The following is a 22,046-nucleotide window of genomic DNA, read 5'->3' as shown; positions in this document are numbered from 1 at the left end:
TGGGACGAATTTCGGGTGCATGAGAAGTAATTTGAATACCGCGATGATGAGATACTGATACAAGAAATCATTCCTCAGACTAGATCGAAAAGTTTTATATTTAATTGGCTTACTATGTCATGCGCCACTTCAGAAACAGGATACTCTAGCTAGCTCCCCTATGCAAAGTAGGGGATGCTCCAGGATATGCAAAACTCACAGCAATAATCAATTCTACACATTGTATATTTCATTTTATTGTTTATAATCTGCTTTTAGGACTAATTTATTGAGCTTTAAGAAACTAAACCTTTTGGTAAATATAACTGAGAATATGAATATTCCTTAGAAAATATTGAATGACTATTTCGATCATCGAGAGTAGGTCTAGAATAAATTTAATTAATTTTCCTATAAAAGTGATTCCTAAACTGCTTTTAAAATGTGCATAAAACTGTAACAAGACCTAATCTCAAATTAGATGACAGCACCAAAGGGGATACCAATCCAAAAAAATACAAATTAATTCATCGATTTAATTGTATTTATTGTAAGAAAGCTGTTGCGAATATGATATGCCCAGTACTCACATAAAATACAAATATTTATAAAAACAAAAGAACTCTTGCTGTAAGAAAGCTAATATTTCTATGAACTCTTATAGAAAAACATCTCAGATCGTTATAAAAATAACTGCACGCTGTCGAAAATTTTGTGAAATGTATTGGGCAAGCTATCAGAAATACCCCAGAAAGCTACGAATGTAGGGTATAAAAGCAAAACACAACGAAAACTAAACAAAGAGAACAATAGAAATGTTGTACATTCAGCATCATTTGCTCACGCTTGAGGCATTGCCGGCACCCTACAGAAAGTATTCTTATTTATTACAGAACTTTGTAGCGCAGATAATAATATATATAGTATACATTCTTGATCAGAATCGGACTTTTCTTCAGGCTTTCGGTTCAGGTATTAGAGCAGTCGAAAGTCGAGATGGGATTGTAGGACCTTCCCTGGTAAAGTGTGGAATATGTATGTTCTCATGTTGTCTGTTTCCCTTCAGAGAATCTGTTGTTCTTGAGATGGTATCTCAACGGGCAGGATCCCTAAAAAGAAGAGCGATGGCAATCGAAGAGTTAAAACTCTTAGGGTTGTTTTTCCTTCTGGTTAATTGTTTGTTTGCGTTATTTTTCTTCTTCTGCCTCGGCAGTGGCATAAACACGATTGTATTTCGAGGCAAGTTCGACGTTTCGACACAGCAAAGCCGCCGCGGCGGTCACAAAGTCCTATCAAATGTATCACTTTGTTTATGTCTCGGTGGCAGATAGAGAATTGGGTTACTAATTCCGTTAAATAAGCATAAACACTTTGTTTTCTGTGAATAAATATTTAAATATCGGGTTGTTCCATGGCTTGGGTGAGTGGTATCCAACGAACAGATCTAGAACCTCTGTTTCTTAAACACGCACTAAGAAAGGATTGGATGTGAATTCGTTTTGAGTGACAAGAGATGGCAATAAAGCAAGCTAAATAGAAATTCCGATAAGTCTGTAAATAAATAAAGAAATGCCCAGCCATTCTTTGCACTGAGAACAAACATCTGGAACCGCAAAGTAAATAAATAAAGACCCAAAGTTGGAAAGAAACCTAATATCCAGCTCGACCAGCTTATATAAACTATATACTAGCTATATACATATGTACATATGTATAAATGATTCAACTTGGCTGGCAAATGCAATTACTCGTTCATGGGTGCATTGGACAAGTTTAGTAGAAGGAGTATATATTTCTTTTAAAACTATGCATTGAAGGTTCATTGAAATGTGGAAATTGTTGTTGAAACAACTTTGAAATTTTAAAATATTCTACAAATTTCTATATGTATATGATGTTGACTCTTAAATTAATAACGGCAATTTCTTTTATGTGAGTTTCCCTTATGACTGTAGAAGTCACTTGAAGACTTCTACATTGTTGAAATGTTCTGTATAAATTGTTGAAAATTCTTTAAAAACTACAGGACTTTCTTGAAAGTGTGGAAATGTTTTTAGAAATGTTGAAAGCTGTTTAAAATTGCTAAAACTAGTATTATTATGGTGGAAATTTCTTTAAAAAATTTGGAAATTTCCCCCAAAAGTTGTTGCAAAAACATTTTAAATTTCTTTGAAAATTATTAAAATTTCCATAAAATTAATATAGTTTTTTTTTAATTGTTAAGTTTTCTTTGTTAATTGAATGGTATAGTGATTTTCTTCGAGATTGCATTCCGAAAAGACGCTCGAAAAGTGCATCTGTCCGATCGGGTGCTGCTTGCATACACATACACATACACATAATACTATGTACATATGTATACATATATATGTATATCACCCCCTATATACGTCACGATGTCACGTCACGTAACGCTACGCACGAGTCCCACTCTCCAACGCCGCCACCCTCCAAACCCGCTCTCACTGAAATCCACTCTCCCAATGCACTCTCTCTCTCTCTCTCTTGATAGCTCACCGGCCCTTTTTCTAGCCCTCGGTCCAAATGCCCACGCAAGCTCGCTCTCTCTGACGCTCTCCTCTCTCCGGCTAAGCTGGCAAAAGCTCTGTTTGGTCCCACGCAAAGGAGCGCTCTGCAGAGAAAAGCTGGGGAAAAGCTGCTGGCGACAACGCCGGCTGCAGCGGCAGCAGCAGCAGCAGAGGCAGCAGCAGCGACAGCCGACAGCCGACAGCGACAACGACAAAGCGAGGCAGAGCCGCTAGATGCCGATGCCCGGCGCCTTATAAATACGTAGCCCCCAACGCGGACGCCTTCATTCTCCTGCAGTGTTTAAAGTGACATGAAAGTGACGACATCGAGGCATTGTGACAAGTCATGTATCAGCATGTCCAACCAAACAACACAGATCATATTCATGCCAACGGTGAGTGCCTACCCCCCTCCCGCCATCCATCATCGAATCATCACTGGATCATTCATACATCAATCCATCCGTCCATCCATCCATCGGTTCCCAGACTCTCTCGAAAGGGGAATACGCGCGCCGCCTCACGTACAACCTATTAGTTTTTGATGTGGCTGTTTTTTTTCTGCGCTAATTAGCAGTGATTATTCGAAAATTTGCGTTTACGTTGCGTTTTGGCGTTGCGTTTCGGGGGTGCTAAGTGAAGGGGCAAACAGAAGCAGACCAGCGCCAGCAGCAATTTGCTAGTGGCAGCATGTGACGCCGCTTGACTGGCTTCGGCAATGGCCCTGCCGCCGCCTGTGCCGTGCGGTGCTGTGCCGCAGAAGTGTTTTCTAGTTTTTCAGACACCTTTTCCTCGCGTGCCTGGACGCGAGTTTTCTCCGTTCTTTTTTTTTTCTGTGGTGTGAAATTTGTGCTTCTCCGGGTGGAACTGCGCATGCGCCATGCTCCCTCCACAAATAACGGTAATTTAATCCCCGGCGAACACTGTTCCCCAGTGTGTGTGTGTGTGTGAGTGTGTGTGTGTGTGTGTCTGTGTGTCGGTTGCATTGGCAAGAAACAGCTGTTCTAATCAGCCAGGGCCCAGACCCTAAAGCCCCAAGTTCATTAAAAATTGCAGCCGGTTTCGCAGCAGCAGCATCCACCCAAAACAGAGACACACAGCCACCCTGAGAGACAGAGAGAGTTAGTCGGTAGTACAGTGGATACCCGATAAATCATCCAAATGGCTTCAGCCCCAGAGTCTGCATTGTGTTCTATGGAATGTCTCTTTGGGCGGAGGTTTCAGGTCTGCTGAAACGACCGCTTCCATAGAAAGGACAATCTGTCATAAGAGAACAGCTACTAGGAATAAAGAGGACTATAACTGGACAGCAATTATAGAAGAAAAGTAACCGCAGACCGACAGCTTGAATAGTAGCAAGCTTAATGCCAATGGACAGCTTTTATCGCTCCAGATGCAAACACAGATGGTCCGCTATCATATCATAGAAAAACAACTTCATTGCAGGCTACTCTCCAAGGACATCTACCATAGACGGACACCCATCGTATTCTAAAGGGACAGTTTTAACACACAAAATTCATGTAAATGATCCAAAATCAATCACAAAACATCTCCAAAATAATAAATTCATCCCAATAAACAATTTGGAAACCTTAAATAACTTATTTTCAAAACAATTAGCAAACAAAATACAGTTGTTAGCAATTGCAGATTTAATTTCATGAATTTCATAAGAAATTAGGACAAAGTTCTGATAAACCCCACAAAAAGTTTATATTTACAGAGCTCTGAAGAGACTTAAAAGCCAAATTGTAACCTTTCAGTAAACACACTTTAATTTTGCTATGGTGGGGGAGATGTTGTTTTATCGAACTCTTGAAACCAAAAAAACACAAACGGTTACTGGTACGACTATTCATTGATTTATGGGCTCAACGCAGGCCTTATATCATAAATCTGTAGGTATATGTATTGTCGATATTCTGCAGATAAGATATACAAGCTTGCACGTTTCAAATCAATAAAGATCATATGATAAAACGATGTGCGATTATCGAAAGTTGAAAGTGAAAGTGTTGGTATATTTTCGGGATGTGATAAAGATGATAGAATGGGGGAAGTATACTTTTACTACAGAGTTTTCCTGTTGTTATTCTGACATCTCATATAAAGATTTGATGATTCTGTTTTTGATTAGAGAACTTCTTTGAAAAGATTTCCAATTAATCAAAAGGTTAGGTCAAAAGTTTGGGAGACTTTCATTTGTTATTCTCTCCTTGAACTGCGGCTCTTTTCTTAACAATCAGAGACGCCTTAATCCTTGCTTTCCTCTATAGCTCTTTAGCCAATCCCGACTGTATTTACATCTGTAAACCACAAGAGGAGACCTTCTAATCGTACATAGATATAGAAAATTACCGATTAGACATATGTACACACATATATATCCGTATCTTTCTAGCGCTGTTGTTTCGTTTCACTTTCGTTGGGAGGTTGTTTACGTTATTGTCCCAAAAAGTAATTTTTATGGATAGTAACCTCCCTTGCTTCTAGTCTCTGCCAGCACCCACCCACTCTCTTTGGCTGTTACGCAATCGTGAAAGCTGCCTTATCAGTGCCTCTCTACCCCTAGCCCCAGCCGCATCCCCAGCTCCAGCCTTAGCCCATCGCAAACCCTAGCATACTCGTAGATATACAGAAATATCTATGTGCTTCTGCTGCTGCTGCGGGCCTTGGGAACTTCTCTGATTAGTTCTTGGTGTGGGCTATTTTTAGGCCTTGGCTTCACATTACCATCGCCAGAGGAGAGGAGCATGGGCGCCAGCCGGAACCGGAAACGGGGCAAAAAACACCAGTCAAATGTTGCAGCCAAGCGACGAGTCAAGGACACAGTCAAGGCAGCAGCAACACAAAAAACATGGGCGGTAATGCCGCTCTTTGTTTGTGGATGTACGATTTAGGGGATGGCTGCAATTTGCACTTGACATAATTTGTCTGGAAAATTTGTCAGGAAAATGCGTTGTGGAAGTTAAAGAAGGAAAACGCAAAAATAACCGATTCAATACCGATAACAATACCAGATTCAAAAAACCTACCATGGACTTGAGATGAACGCAATTGCGACTTGCTCACACGCACAATTTCGCTCTCATATTGGATTTGTACCTCTGTTCTTTCTGCTCTACTACCCAACGCTTTCTTACTGTTGTTTTTTTTCCACGGCTCCTTAAAAGAAATCTATTCATCAAGTTTTCCTCAATCACAACTAGTTGAATCAATTAATCACTTGATTTTTACCAGACTTCTCGCCATAAGATCATTTGATCAGAGATCACTCTTAGACCACTCTTGAGACTCTTGTGGCTGTGATCTATAGAAAACTAATCCCTCAATGGCTATACACTCCACATTTTGATGTATAAACGTTATACTTTCATGTCTATATAGAGATTAAAAGATAATAGCGATCTTAATAGAGATCTATCTAGCCTGGAAATGCGGCATATTGATGATGCATCTATTCAAACATTCAAACAGACAGAGAGCTCTGTGGTCTTGCGGTTGCTTGTGCAATCAGATGCCACTATGGATGCCACCGCGTCGTATTTACAATCCCCCTTTAGAGTCCCATCTATGTAAGTACAGTCCGGATGCTTGTCTCTTGTCTTCCCCTCGGAAACTTGTGTACAAAATTAAGCAAATGTCGCAGTTAGTTTTGGGGTTGGCTCATTCCAGCAAGGCGACATCTCAGGCCCAAGACATTCGCCATTGTCCTTACGCATTGTCCTTGGCTTTGTCATTCATTTTACGAGCGAACCGGATGGCCTCGAGGACCTTGAGGCGACCCTTTTTGCAGCGCCCAGAAGTGTGCTATGACTTTTTGGCAATCCGCAAAGAGTTTTCCATTTTACCGAGAAACTTTTGCGCGTAGGAAGCGGCGCTCAGGAAAACGCACAAGGGGAAAAATCACAAGGGGGGTTGGTAAATATAGGGGATGGGGCAGTGGGGCAGTGAAAGTGCGCAGCGATAACGCAGCCTGCGAGATGTGTGTTTCGCTTATCAGCGAGACAGCGAGAGATGTGTCCTGGCAAGGACATGCCGCACAGCGCATGCCCCCGACGAAAGCTTTTCTGCCGAAAAACGCTACTCTCTCGTTACTTCTATTTTTGGTTGCCACACTTTATATATAGATATATATATGTATATACGTACAGGACAACGTCACAAGGAGCCGGCTTCGACGGCTGCCACATTGCGTAAGTGTTTTGGGTGGTTTCGGGAGGCCGCATGCCATGAAAACAGGTGGCCCAACAAGGGGCGTGCCCCACAGATACACACACCGATACTAAACGACACGTGTGACCGCTTTGGATGCCAGCAGCAGCCGTCGACGGCGGCGGCTCTACTCCATTAAAATATGTTCATACATATTTCGATGAGAAAACAAGACAGTGGATGCTCTTCCTTGGAACTGGCTAAAGATTAAGAATCTTTCAAGTAAAAACTCCAACAAATACGATTCCCTCAGGCCAATAATCCAAAGTTCTCAAGCTCCAGAGGGGAAATATGTGTTCTTCTTTTCCCCATTACTCAGAACCGACTCCAACGACAAGGGATTCGTTGAATGAGTGTGAATACAATTTGTGAATGAGCCAGCCCACTACGGAAATTCCCATTGCAAGCACAAGAATACTGTTTCCAAATGATTCCAAATAAATTTCGATTAGAAAAACCCCTCAATCTCCGTCTGGTTCTCTAGGTCAACTTAGAGCCGAAGTTCTGTGAGAAAATTGAGCGTAATTTTCACTTTGAGGCACTTTGAAACTGTTGTGCCGCGTAGCCCCATTACATATTGATATGGAATCGTTTCATCATTTGGAAATGCCAAGGCTCTAGGTGAATCCATGGCTGAGGACCCGTAGTCAATCGACTCATTCTTGGCTTAGTGTAGGACGAATAAGGACAAGCAGCAGGATAAGAAGAAGAAGCGAAGCGAAACGACGAGCCTCTAAAATTCATTTCCCATCCACATGGAAAAAAGTTTCCCTCGCTCGTTCGCGCGCTCCGTGCGTGTGTGTGTGTATCCCACACGCTATGTGTCTGTGTGTGTGTGTGTTCCATGTCCTTGTCTCGCTTACAAATAATTGAGTGGCGCCTGGCCCCGGGCCAGCAGCAGCAGCAGCAGCATGAAAGCACGAGTTCAATGCCTCGAAGTTGCGCCTCCTCCATTCGTCTGGCTGGGCTTTTCGCCCACGCTTTGCTCCTTTCCTTTTATCCCTTGCCCACCTTTTCCTGCCTGGCAACAGGGTTCGTTTTCTCTTCCAGGGAAAGCCAATTTCACGTACCAGTTCTGTGTTTCGTTTCGTCCTTTCCCAGAACATTTATTAAGTTTGCATGAGGCCCAAGAACTTTTTTGTTCGGGGCGGCCTGATGTTTTTCAATTCCATGCCTCACACGGCCATGTGCCAGGGTTGCCATCATGCATAAAAGATAAGTCTTCCCAGAATGAGCAGCGGAAGAGGAAGAGGCAGAGGAAGCAGCAGCTGCTTCGTATTTTTGGAACTACGAGTCCAATAGATACTTCCCCGCATCCAATTAATCGTCGTCAAATGATTCAATTTCAATTTCCCTTCCGTATTTGTGTATTTTCTATTTCGGTTTTCCATTTTCCACTCGGGCCTCCAATTATCTCTGTGGGCCCCAAGTTGCTTTAGGACTTTGAGATGGATACAGAATGAATCGCCAATGAATTTATCGCTTTGTAATTATTATTATTATTATTATTATTATTATTATGGTCGATCTTTAGCGTCATCGTCGTGGACAGCGCTGGCAGAGGGCTTAGCGCGTCACAAGATTCAAATGAAAATCAATTGAGTTAAATTGAAATGCCAACAGATACAGATACAGATACAGCGAAAGACACAGCCACAGATACAGATACAAATATAGGCACAAAGAAACATCAAACAGACTCAAATTAGCAAAAGCCAATCGTCGAAAGATCATCTTCCAGCGAGAAACAATAGCAAACAATCCCAGTGAAAGATATCCGATACAAAGAGACTCTCCGTTTGCTTTCCTGGCAATAAGTGAAATAAAAGGCTTCTGAAGTAATCCGATTTGAATGACTTTTGGTGTATTGGTAGGTAGAATCTATCCTTACAAGCTTGAAATTTATATTCTGTGAACAATGGAAACCACAACGGTTTGTAGACTTGTGAAAATCCATAGGGAAACGTTTTTTCTCTACGATCTGAAAAGTAAAACCGCAAGTCATATCTTATATCACTTATCCGATAGCTTGTCATCGTTTATCCGTCCATGAGGCCGCTTGCTGTAGAAAAATAATAGTTGTGCAATGTTTTCTATGGAAATACAGATGAAAGCTAGATGAACTGAAAGAAAATGCCCCTTGGCTCTGGCTTATCATTTTTGGCACTATTCAAGGAAGATTTCCAGAATAAATATAGTCCCGTAGGAATAGAGTTCTTTAAAACTTTAAGAAACATGATTCCCTCGAATAAGCAACGATTTCAAATGCGAAAATCTATACCCTCTCTAATCTAAGCCCTCTGTAAACGTTTTTTGATTGATAAGATCAGATCTCATAAGCCCCCATAAACCATTTACTCAGAATATCAGACCAGGGCTGTGAGCAGACGATATGGTAAAATTCAACTGAATCTGAATCTCTATATAGAAGATCTGTCCTTGATTAACCTTCAATGGGGAATGGGGAATTCTCCAGAAACGGAAACCTCCTTCTCTGAATGTATTCTTCCATCCAAGATCTCCTCCAGCATCGTTCTTCTGTGCCGATTGTTTCGACGGCGGTTTGTGTCCGCACTATTCTACGAAAGCTTCTGCTCGAAGAAATATATCTAGTGTATATATTCTTATGGAGAAGCTTCTAGGGGGGCAGCAGGTATATGGAAGAACTCTACAAGCATTCAAGAATCTAGGCACTCAAGGACTTGGCAGCTTCCCTTTTCCCGGCCTCTGACGCATGTGATGCCCATCTGCGGAGCCCCCTAGTTCCACCCGAAAGATTCCCTATTTTATGGGTCCCTATGGCTATTGTTCTTGCTAGTCAGAGGCATTTGTCGGTGACCTTCGCGCTTGGCTGGTGACAATGTCAAGGTCGTTTCTGCCATAAATTAGCACCCAAATGGGTGTTGGGGGGGGAGGGGAGGGGGTTTTTTTGTGTATGTGTCACAAATATTATGAAAAATAATAACCGTAGGAGCCACAGCCACAGCGAACACACAGTAAAAATTAATTACAGGTTTTGTCTGTTAAGCAAATGCATAAATAAAAGTGCACCCCCCACCCTGGCCCTTCCACGCTTTCACACATGAATTTTGCATTCCAAAAATGCACGCGAGGGCCACGCCCTTGACATTGACTCCCACTCTCAAGCCCCTTCTAGTCGATTGTACCGCTTGGGGGTTCCAATCAATAAGAGCCTCAAATGATCTGCGGGTCTCGACGACAAACGATACATTTCAATTAAGAGCCGGACAAAGAGCATTTCGACAGCATCCAATAAAGAGAAAAGCGGCGGGAAATCAGAGAAGGTGTATATGTCTGACGCAAATTGGAGAACAAAAACATTTCCAATGTTTATGCGCAAAGGGAAAACGCGAATAGTGATTGGAAGATAAATGGGATACAGAGAGCGAAGGAGGTCAAGAAAAACAAAGAAAATTCCTATAAATTGTAATAGTTTTAAATGGGGCTATTATTGGACTATTATAAGACCCCAAAGATGAATATAAAAAGGGTTGCAAGTCCAACATAAATTATAACGCCATAGCCTATAATGAAGTGCCACTAAAAAACTAAAAAACACAAGCCATCCCAAAAGAAGTGTGCAAAAAACAAGCAAAAAAGATAAATGTGCACATAGTATTACTGTGTGGCGAAAAACCAGTTGCAAACCGGTTCAAAATCCACCCATAACCGGTTCACAGTCGGTTTCGGTTAAATGCTATCCTCGAAAGTTAATGATTTAAATGAACGAGTCACAGATTAGGTTTCAATTGGCTTTCAACTGGTTCTCACCTGACCACGGACCACGAGCAAAATCAGTTGACAACATTATAACTATGCCTGGCCACAAGCGAATCATTAGAGCAGGTCGTGTCCCAGACGTGAGAAGTACGCGATCTGCGGCTTGCGCATAAACCCCGGCGCTGGTTATGACATGTGGCACAGAGCAGAATTGAGTTCACTTTCTGCGGTTTCGGGACATCACGGGACATGAGACATGGTCTGGCACTGGGGCAGGGCCATTGACACTTTCAGGGGTGGCGGTGGGGGGGGTCCACTTTGGTGTCCATCGATACAGAACAAATCAATTAAGCGAACTCCTCACGAGCACCACAGGCCCTCAGAGGCGGGCGAGTGATTTATTTTGGGACACTTTTTGGGCCTCGCGTGTTTGGTCGAGGGTTAGGCAAACACTTAAGGGATGGACAAGTGTCAGGGGTAGCCCCGCCGACAATCAATCGATCCATCAATCCGTTCCATACAGATACATCTCTATACAATACTTAGTACAGATAATTAGCACAAAACTTAGCTGCGACAGAAACAGATGAAACATTTCATGTGCCGTTCAATTAACAGCCAGCCAAAATGAGAGGCAAAAAGAGAAATGAGAGGAGCAAAATGTTTTAGCACAAATAAATAAATAAACAAATAATTTAAATTAAATTTTTGGGGCATTCAAAATACAAATTTCAATGAATTGAGACGCAAGCGGAGGCGGCGACAGCAGCGCAGAGCAGCAGCGGGAGGAGACATAGAGGACATAGAGGATGGGATAGAGGAAATAGAGGATTACTATGTGTACAATCGGCCCAATAAGCACGATCCTTAGCCACAGTGAAAGCTTTTTAGGGTGGAAGTCTTTCGCCTCTTCGAATATGATCTCTTGAAGTCAAGCTTTATCGGACGTTTCAGCAACAATTGTCAATTGTCAGTCAGTCAAAGTGAGAATTTTCCCAACACACTTCTTTGGATATTATTTTCGATAATTATCCATAGTCGATAGTAATACCGAAGAATTCCCTTCAGCCGATCTCCCAGCTTCCCATGAGTGTACCACTGTGTACTTGTACCACATTGCTTGGGCGATTCTGTTGACGATGGCAAGGGTGTTGCTTAGTCGGTGGGATGGCCTTGCCCCCAACGATCTTTCTGACGCGACGCCCGCTACAAAATTAACTGAAAATATTTACCAAAAACAACAAATAGTGGCAGCAGTGGGGGAGGATGAAGCAAAGGCAGCAGATCAGAAAATCATTTTTATTTGGCTGCCCGCCAATTGAGATGCATAAAACATGCCCCCCCAGCCCCACCGCTGGCCGCAGGACCGCCATCCTGCTGCCACACGGGGGAGCTTTGAATATTTCAGATTTTCATTTTGCCGGGCCCCAAAAAAAGAGAGTACGAGGCGGAGAGAGCGGGAGATTGGGGGCCTACAAGGCAGTGAGAGAGAGAGAGAGAGAGAGAGTGAGAAATTGTTGTGATGTGTAGCGCGTGATTATTACTCATTTAATGGCGCCGCTGCCGCCGTCGCCGTCGCAGTCGGGGCAAACGCCAACGCAGACAGCGACGACGACGACGACGACGACGACGACGACGACTTCTTTGCGTCACAGCGGCCCCGGAGCATGGATAGATTGGATCCGGGGGAGTCCGGGGCGGTGGCTGCCACTCAAAGGCACCAGTATCTCGCGGCACCTATACCTGTACCCGAGCCCGTGCCAGTAACCGTAACCGTAACCGTACCCGGTGCCCCCCACGGCCGTACGGTTCCACCCTCTAGCTCTAGCTTGTGCCGGTGTCCAGTGGCGCTCTACTATATCGTATGTATATACTCGGACTCTCCCCCACTTATCTACGCGTAATATCTTGTTTATGGTTTTTGTATTTGTTCTTTCAGTTTGTTTTTCCGCATTAATTTGTCTAAATAATTAACGGACAGAGATCAGGCGACAAAAACAAGATCCAGTGTTCGAAGTGTTCCCAAAGCCAGAATATCATAAGAGAAAATATAATGGAAATATCTTGTCCAAGTGCGTGGCCTTTTTCGGAGTCCTTTCTTAAAGCGTGGCTTTATTCGGAGTCATTCCTTAAAGCGTGGCTCTATTCAGAGTCCTTCCTTAATAGATTGAGAATCTGTTCTTATTAAACGAATGTTCACTGCTTTCTGCATTGCAAATTCTTTCCTTATCTTTTTCAGTGTGATCTTTCCCTTGGAACCCCTTCTTGGATTCAATATCCTCTTTAAATGGGGATCTAATAATCCAAGTTCGTTTTTAGTAAGCTCCTACATCGTTTCCAAGCACTCGCCCGCCCTCAAAAGACTACCCTAGGACACCTTCTTATACGAAATTTCCTTCATTGTGATCTCTATCTAAATCCTTTCTAAGTCAAACCCTGTATCGTTTCTTAGTTTCCTAATCCCTTCAGATTCCATTCTCACTGTGTTCCTTGGCTCAAAGATCCTTTGTACTCCACAGATCCCGGCCAAAACCTTTCCTAGTCCGCGCCTACACTCCGATTTCCATTGGCCAGTGTTTGACAATGCAGACGTCTAGATATTTCTGCGTCTTGCGTATGTGAGTCAATCAGTTAGTTGGACAAACAAGTACATATATAGGTGTACGTGCTTTGCGGGGCATACGTACCCCTTGAACGGATTGGTCCACATCAAAATGAATGTGCTGTGGCACACTTTAGCGCCGGTCTAATGCCTGGGGCGTTGAGTGGCTGACAAGACGAATCGAAATCACATTTAATAAAATTGCATTAATGTCAAGCAGAGCTCCTCTTCGGTTGGTGCCGCCGGGGTGATATATGAGGCGGTGGCAGTGGCAGTGGCAGTGGCAGTGGCTCGTGTGTCGTAATCAGATAATCATCCGACAGAATGCAATCCGAGCCCCCGGAGATTCATATTTATAGAGTGATTGCCAGTGCGGTGGCTTATCCATGAACAGAACGGATGTGCCACATGATGGATCGATTGTTTGAACGACTCACATTGAGTGATGCTACTCAATAGATCGTCTGCAAGTGGCGGCTGAAACACTTGTTTCCTCTCATCCTCATCATCTTCATCACCATCATCATCGTTTTCATCAGTGCGGGCCACACGAGTATCCAATAAATTGCCAGCTTAGCAAAGATCTGAAAGTAATGTACCGCCCATGTACCCATGCCCCGTCCTGCCCCGTCCCGTCCTGCCCTGCCCTGCCCCAGAAGTCGATCAACAAAACAAAAAAATGTTCTTGGGCCGCGTGACTTTTATGACAGAAGAAAAGAAAAAAAAAAAAAAAACAGCAAAAAATACATTGAGAAGAGCGGTACGAGTAGACGAAGATTTAGAAGGGAAAAAAGAATCGTTTATTTGTGTTTTTAAGCAGAATATCTGCTATATCAGATATGTGAACAAGTATCTCTGTATCTGCATCTGTATCTGTATCTGTGTGCACCATAGATTATTCATTTATACATCTGTGGGATGTGGATGGGTGGACGTGGGTATCCGAAATACACACGAAAATACGTACTAGAAATATTTTTAGAGTGTGCTATCTGGATACTACATATGTATATTCTAGAGGTTGTTTTTTGGGGGCAAGTCCAGGCGAAGATGCCGACGGATATAGTGAGAGAAAGAGAAGAATGCACATCATTTTGGGAAAGTCTTGTGGTGAGACTTTCTTGATTTCTTGGTGCAACATAGGCTGATGAAATATTCGCTTGCCTTGGGGTAAGAGGAGACGCGTCTGGTGACGTAGTTGAACCGACCATTGGGCCTTTCGAGTGGAGTCTCTTTCGCGTGGCAATGTGGGGGCCCATGACCGGCCGCTCTGGCGGCACATGACCCAGTCCAATCCACTCGACTGGTGGCCGCCGAGCCACCAATCTTCTTCTCTATTAATAAGCAACCAATTAAGCCAAATGAAATGCGCAACAAACAATTAATTGAGAGAGGCGCATGAATGAAACGGCCAGAGAGACATCCAAAGGGAGAGAGTGTGAGAATTGGAGACAGAGAGACAGAGAGAGGGAGAGAGTGACCTAACCCTTATGGTTAGAGTACCACCCATTGATGCTGCAGCCAGTAGTTTCAATTGAGCAGCGGACAAGAAACCTTCTTCTGACGTTGACAAGCGAAATTCAGTTTCAATTATTTTCGTTTTTCATGTGGAAAAATTATAAATAGCCTAGCAGAAAATCAACGAAAATATAAAGAGAGAGATAGCGAGAGAGAGAGAGAGAGATAAGAAACGAGAGGATCAAAAGCTTTATGGTTAAATGCCCGCCTGCCTGCCTTCACCTTGACAAATTGAATTCTATAATCAAACGAAAATATCAGAGCCATATCAAAGTTATAAGAAATTGCATAAATCAGTCAGGAGGGGAGGACTTCTATAGATACTACGACGAGTCAGCGGCAGAGCGTAGCGTCGGACAGTGTGTCACGTAGACAGCGGGCGAAAGCTAACAAGTGCCGACACGAAGCGAAGCTACGCGAAACGAAACGAAACGAAACCAACGAGAGAAAGCAGCGAGCGGTGAGCGCAAGCGAAAGAGAGTCGTCAGTCGTTGGCATCCCTAAGGCACCCGCACCCCACTCGTTTGTTCTTCGACTGCCGTTCGGGTGGCAATCGGCGCTGCTGCTCGGCTGGCAAAAGCTTTCACGGTCCGGACTATTTGACGCAGCCGCCAATTGGGACAAGAACAGTCGCCTGCGATAAGTCGCCCACATCGCCTCACGGTCTTCTTTTTTTTGTACTCGTTCCCCGCTCGATCCATCTGCCGCCTTTACCACACTTCACATCGTATTCTGCCGATTCGCTGAGAGCTGAAATTCGCGGCGAAATAATTTTAGCAACTTGTTATCCGTCCATGCCATGCGCGATAAAATATCACAACTATTTTGCTTGCAAAAAAACGCATGCAAAAATAATACAACAGATAATAGAGGTGTGTGTGCTCTCTGTGCGAGAGGGAGAGTCTTTATCAATGATATTATTACCAAAAAAGAATGTATACATATACAGTAATTGGGACACTTGGTGGGGGGAGACGTTGCGATGCGACGAATTGGCAATAATCAAGTTCGCCGCGATGTCTAGTGCTTATCTGCGACACAGGAGTGTTCGACACGATACGAAACGATTCGATGCGAATGATAGATATACCCATGTACATATCTTCTTCTTTTTGTTCTCGTGCTAACACCCAATGCTAATCCATGTGTTTGATCTGTTTCTCCTATCTATCGGTGATCCCTACACGTGCCTTACAGGACATAATGTGCCAACAAAAGCAGCGAACAACGGGACAATGTGCGCCAATGGGACTATTGGGACAGAAGGGCCCGAAGCGACAGAGACCGACTCATCAGGGACCGGGAGGATGCGGAAGCCGCTGGAGAGGAATGGCTCAACGCAGAACGACGCTGTTCACCTCGAGAGAAGGTAGGCGATCATCATCAATCGATCATTATTTACTTGCCCCACACAACCCCATGCCCAAAGTCCACTTGGTGTTAACACTTGGCTGTCAATTGAATGGTTTACTCTAGTCACTCGGCTCTAACGAGGTATCTAACAATATTGATCGTATTTATCAGCTTTCGAGTGAAAACTTGCGTTTCGCATGGAGAAATCTGAAGATCTCACCTTTGTGGAAACCACTTTTTAGTTTTTTTTAAGAAGAACTTTTTGAACCAATATTTGTTTTCTATAAATAATCCTAAGCCTGGACAAGGTTCAATTTTTGCTAGATGGAAGTCCCACTAGTTCACAACAAAACCCAGATGAAAAGAGAGACTTAAAGTTCCCTAAACTGTGATCCTAACTCAGTGAAACTCTTGCAACTCCCTTGGGTACCGTATTTTCTCTTTCTAATGTCAATATTTTCTCCTTTGCAGGCTGGGCCTCTTCAGTGGGGTGGCTTTAATTGTCGGAACTATGATAGGTAAGTCCCTCCTCAAAGACCAGTCATCGTGAAAACAAATGCATTAAACATGAGGCCAGGAATGTGCTAAGCCCCAACACGCCATTTTCCTTGGATTGTGTCAAATGATTTTTGTGCTGCCTTCTATTTTCCTTCTTTTTTTTTTAAATACATTTTCCTCTCTATCTTTCTCGGGGAGTCGGTGAAAATTATTGAAGCACATTTTTTGTTCATTCGTTATTTATTTATTTGTGCTTTGGCCGCCTCCAAGCGCATGGGCCAAAAATACGTACGCATAAATTTAGATATATGTATGTACATATAGAATATATATGTACTGTGCATGTATGCTATATATGTACATAGATCTCTATGTGTTGTCTGACGCGTTGTGCGTGCTGGTGTGGGTGTCGGCTACGCAATCCGACGCATAGGTGGGCCAGGGAGAGTCAGCGGCAGCGGCAGCGGCAGCGGCAACAGGCAACACACCAGCGAGAGGCGGCGGGATGGGCTTTACGGATTAACGAGAATTTCTGCTGTACGTACGAACGTACGGAGGGGGCGTGACGCAATGTGGCAATACAGTACATTTTTATGACACGAATACTCGTATTGGGATGGAGTTCTCTTTCTTTATTCTCCATTCTTCTTTGTTAGTGCACTTTGACCTTAGGCAATGGCGCCAATTGTGTCACGCAATTGTGTTACTAAATTGCTGCACGCACAGGGAGAGCCGGGCCAGCCCCCCGCCAGCATATCGAATACCAAATGGGGCATGCCACACCACTACCGTTGTACCTACCCCACAAAATACCAGTATTTGCCGTTATAAAGCTCTCCGTCGCCTGGATGGCGGTGGAGGTGGAGATGGAGCTTTTGACGACTCTCCAAAAGTCTCGCTCTCTCTGCCTCGCGTGGCAGAGGTCTCCCACATTGATGACGTCTGTCCCGTTCCTCCCCCTGCCCCTCCCCCTGCATTGCCAGCACAGAGAGCGGGGCCCCCGTGCAAAACAGCTGTTCGCCGGGAGCGTATGCAACGGTAACTTTTGCATTAAACTCTCTTTGTCTTTGTCTTTCTCTTTCGTACAGGGTCTGGAATATTTGTGTCTCCCTCCGGTTTACTGGTTCGTACTGGTTCCGTTGGAGTTAGCTTTGTAATCTGGCTTGCCTGTGGTGTACTCTCGCTTCTGGGTAAGTAGTCACACAACACACACCACACTCAAACACACACACACACTATAAGACACACACTATAACACACACACTATGCACTCACACGTCACACTCATCGGCCGTCTAGCCACGTGCATTTGACCCACTTACCGACTGCCAAATGGCCAAAATCACAACATCCGAGAGCCATCCCATCCATTTATCACAACTTGTTGCACGCCTGGCATGGGGCCAATGCTTATAATGTGCTGATTTTCCCGCTCTTTGGGCTTTTCGTTTTGCTTAAGAGCATGAATACATTGTGGTGGTATCCACAGAACGAAAAAAGAAAGTGTTGAAAAAGAAAGAAAAAGTGTTGGGAACATGTAGGGAATGAAATAATGCGAGTCCTGGAAGTCCCAAGAGTCGTTAAATGCCATTTAATATAATAGTTTTTTTGTATCTAGTGAAAGAGAAGTAAAATATCTACAAGTCTAGTTCTGATTATCCAATATTATTGAAAAGGTGAAACATTTATAAACATATTTTAAGTTTACGATCTTCCCATATTAGATCACGAGGATAATGGGGATACAACAAAGAATACCTTAAATTTTTGTAATAAAAAAGGGAATAACTTTTATATTTCCTTTTTTTAATTTTTGTATACAAATTAGAAACCCTACGGTCTCTGGAACAGATCCTTTCACTAACTAAGAGCTAGCATTCTTATGTTACGAGTATTAAGACTTTAAGCCAATCCAAAAGAGGCATAAATATTAGGCAAAAATGAAAGAAGATTTGGATCAAGACTTGGATACAACTTTTTCTAAAACTTTTTCGATAGAACTACAATCAGGCAGAATCAATACCAAAGAAGAAGTATAACGTTTCGGAATCAAGTAGAGCTAGTTAAAAAATACCTTATGTCTACACAAAATACACGTAAACACCGTAGGATATTAACCAAAAACTGAAGAAACCTAACCGTCTATTTCTTGATATTTGATTGATTTACAGGCGCTCTGGCATACGCTGAACTTGGAACGATGAACACCTCGTCTGGTGCGGAATGGGCATACTTTATGGATGCCTATGGACCGGCGCCGGCGTTCCTGTTCTCATGGGTATCGACATTGGTGTTGAAGCCATCTCAAATGGCTATAATATGCTTATCATTTGCACAGTACGCCGTTGAGGCCTTTGTGACAGAATGTGATCCGCCCAGGGGTGTCGTGAAGATGGTCGCACTGGTGGCTATTGGTAAGATCTCTACGACCTCCCACAGATTCTCCTGACTGACTGACATTTCCCATCCAAACCCATCTCTATGAACGCCCACACACCCACAGTGATGATACTGTTCGTGAACTGCTACAGCGTTAACCTGGGCATGGCCGTGCAGAATGTGTTCACCGCCGCCAAGCTGGTGGCCGTCGTGATCGTGATCTGTGGCGGGGCCTGGAAGCTGATGCAGGGCAACACGCAGCACCTGTCGAATGCATTTAATGGACCGATGCCTAACGTCGGAGCGATTGCCACGGCATTCTATACGGGCTTGTGGGCCTACGACGGCTGGAACAACCTCAACTACGTCACCGAGGAGATCCAGAATCCCAGCAAGAATCTGCCGCGCTCAATCATCATCGGCATACCGCTGGTGACGCTCTGCTATGCGCTGATCAACATCTCCTATCTGGCGGCCATGTCGCCCCAGGAGATGATCGAGTCGGAGGCAGTGGCCGTCACCTTTGGCAATCGCATACTGGGCGCCATGGCCTGGCTGATGCCCCTGAGCGTCACCATCAGTACGTTTGGCAGTGCTAATGGCACTCTGTTTGCCGCTGGACGGTAAGAGTTGAGGATCCTTTTGGATTCTGAACAGAACCCTCTAACGTCTTTCTGTTTGCTTTCAGTCTCTGCTTTGCCGCCAGTCGAGAGGGTCATTTGCTGGACATTCTCTCGTATGTCCATGTGCGACGCCTCACCCCAGCCCCGGGCCTGATATTCCACGTGAGTATCCAACGGAGGAACCATTTATCCATCTATCCACTCCTCTGTCTATTTTGATGTGCGGATCCCCTTCCTTTGCATTCCATTCTACTCCATCCACCCTATCTAACCCTTTGTAGAAACCCCAAAAAGCATTTCCAAGTCTAGATGTTACCCGTAGAACCGTAGAAGACATAGAAAAGTTTTATATAAACTATAATCTACCCATAGATTCAATAAATTGAATGCAAATCTAAAAGTTTGAGGAGAAGCTTCCATATCCATATTTTCCTTGAAGCGATTTAAAGCGATTTCAAACCGATATTTCTCACAATTGGAATTTCTTCTTCCAAGCTTCCTCTTCTACGAAATTTTTATACAAAATCTTCTACTTCTTAATTTTATAAATCAATTTCTTCTGTGATCCACACACTTTCACCTACTTTACGTATATCTATCAATCGATGAAGAAATCCATCCATAGATTTTTGGAACCTCTGAACGGCTCTATATCCACGATCCTCATATGTTCCGTGTGTTCGTATGTGTTCGTGCGTGTGCGTGTGTGTGTGGGTGCTGATTGTGTGGCAATATCCTCGTTCTAAACTCCTCTTTCTCTCTGTATCTCTTTCTCTGTATTCGTATCCCCGTCCAGTCGCTGATTGCCTCGGCAATGGTGCTGCATGGCACGATTGATTCGCTGATTGATTTCTTCAGCTTCACCGCCTGGATATTCTACGGCGGCGCAATGCTGGCCCTGATCGTGATGCGCTACACCAAACCCAACTATCCACGGCCATACAAAGTGCCGATCATCATTCCCGTTGTGGTCTTGGTCATATCCATCTACCTTGTGGCGGCCCCCATCTTTGAGACGCCTCGCATTGAGTATCTGTACGCCCTGCTCTTCATATTTGCTGGCCTCATCTTCTATGTGCCGTTCGTCAAGCTGGGCATGACACCGCGCTTCATGAGTGAGTACTAGACCCCCAAATATTATAGAAATCGTGTAAACCCATGAGTCTCCTTTTACAGACAAGGTGACGCTGTTCTTCCAGCTGCTGTTGGAGGTGGTGCCCACCTCATCGATGGCCATGTTCGAGTGAACAAATGCTCAAAAAGGGTAAAACGTGTCAGAGAGACAAGCACGCAAACATTCAAACATTATTAACTATACAAGCAAGAATACGAAGAATATAAGAAAATAAGAATACTATTTGAAGTACAGATGCGGTTGAGAGACACTCGCGAAGCAGGGGAAAGCAAATAGCAACCTATATTGATATATATACTATATATATTGACGTTGTCGTTGACAAACAAAAACAAAAAACAAAAACTATTTGGAATAGTCTTTTTATGCTATGAGCTGGTTACATTCAAAGGTTATATATGCATACACTATACAGAACTAAGTATAAAATATACACCCTCCCCATACATATATCTATATATCAAAAGGTAGCGCGCCTAGGCAAAGTTGCATAGTCGATAAAACACAAATAAATATACATATATATGTGTATATGTATGAACTACTTAACATATACATATATTGTAGATTTAAGATTGAGTGGAAATTTAAACAATCCGGAAATGTCCTTGCAATGCGGCCCAGAGATGATGCCTTCCGGGTTAGGTGCACGGTTGAAGTACAGTCCCCCGAATGAAAGACAAGAGACGCCACCAAAACGAGTACAGTACCCACCTAAAAACTATCCACAACATCTGGCAACACTCTCGCCGCAGACGCCGCAGACGCCGCCGCCGCAAAGCATGCCACTACTGTATTGTTTCGCTGTTTTTTTTTCGAGTTATATACAAGTTGAACGATCTAGAGATCTGTTTGGAATAGCAATATATATGTGTATATGTATGTGGGGAACTTAAGGATAAACAAATAGGAAGAAAACCAGAAAATGCAAAAAAAAATATAAATAAAAAAAACCAAAATAACGAAAGGAACGTTTCATACTGGAAGAAGGAGACGAGACGCGTGTGCGAATTGTGAATTGTAGGACTGCAAAATAGGCATTAAAGATTTCTAACTGATAAAAAACAAAACGTAGGGATCGCTAGGGAAGCAATGAGAAAAATACAAAAAACAAAAAAATAGCAAAAAACTTACATTATTAATATTGATGGATATTTGTTTACGAATCTATCCAGTATATTTTTATTTTTTTTATTCATCGTCTGTAGTTTTGAGAAATTGTTGTCTTTAGACCTAAAAACTAAATGTTTAGATGATTAAATCTCCTTCTTTTTATATACCTTTCAGTGATTTTTTTATAGTTTTTTTTTGCGCCTACGCGCACGAGTTAGAAAAAGACAGACAGACAGATGCCACGGGTGTGATGTCTCGCTCGCACCCACAAAATGAATTTAAAATGTTTGATTTTTTTTCTCGGTTTCTGTTTTCCATTTCTTGGCGATGCTTCTCTATCAATTGTCTGAACCGATATA

The 22,046-nt window shown here is 43.2% G+C and overlaps 1 protein-coding gene across 5 annotated transcripts; it reads left to right on the top strand.

The window, feature by feature from the left end:
• The first annotated feature begins 2,819 nt into the window (after nt 1–2,819).
• On the top strand, nt 2,820–20,905 carry LOC6598195 (b(0,+)-type amino acid transporter 1). 5 transcript variants are annotated; one of them, XM_026990540.1, is made up of 10 exons: nt 14,891–15,458; nt 15,784–15,955; nt 16,411–16,457; nt 17,526–17,627; nt 18,609–18,715; nt 18,776–18,851; nt 18,941–19,439; nt 19,505–19,601; nt 20,236–20,554; nt 20,616–20,905. In XM_026990540.1, exons 1-10 carry the CDS (start codon nt 15,386–15,388, stop codon nt 20,684–20,686), a joined length of 1,563 nt encoding a protein of 520 aa, XP_026846341.1. In that variant the 5' UTR covers nt 14,891–15,385; the 3' UTR covers nt 20,687–20,905. The 5 variants fall into 5 exon arrangements, with proteins under 5 accessions (XP_002023530.1, XP_026846343.1, XP_026846341.1 ...); XM_002023494.2 differs by lacking the exon at nt 14,891–15,458 and adding an exon at nt 2,820–2,902 and having other exon boundaries at nt 18,609–18,851; XM_026990539.1 differs by having other exon boundaries at nt 14,892–15,458; nt 18,609–18,851.
• The last annotated feature ends 1,141 nt before the right edge of the window (nt 20,906–22,046 follow it).

The sequence above is a fragment of the Drosophila persimilis genome, unplaced genomic scaffold, assembly GCF_003286085.1.
Source record: "Drosophila persimilis strain 14011-0111.01,24,50 unplaced genomic scaffold, DperRS2 tig00000579-arrow-pilon, whole genome shotgun sequence".
Classification (NCBI taxonomy): domain Eukaryota; kingdom Metazoa; phylum Arthropoda; class Insecta; order Diptera; family Drosophilidae; genus Drosophila; species Drosophila persimilis.
This window is presented reverse-complemented; position numbering and strand designations above follow the sequence as displayed.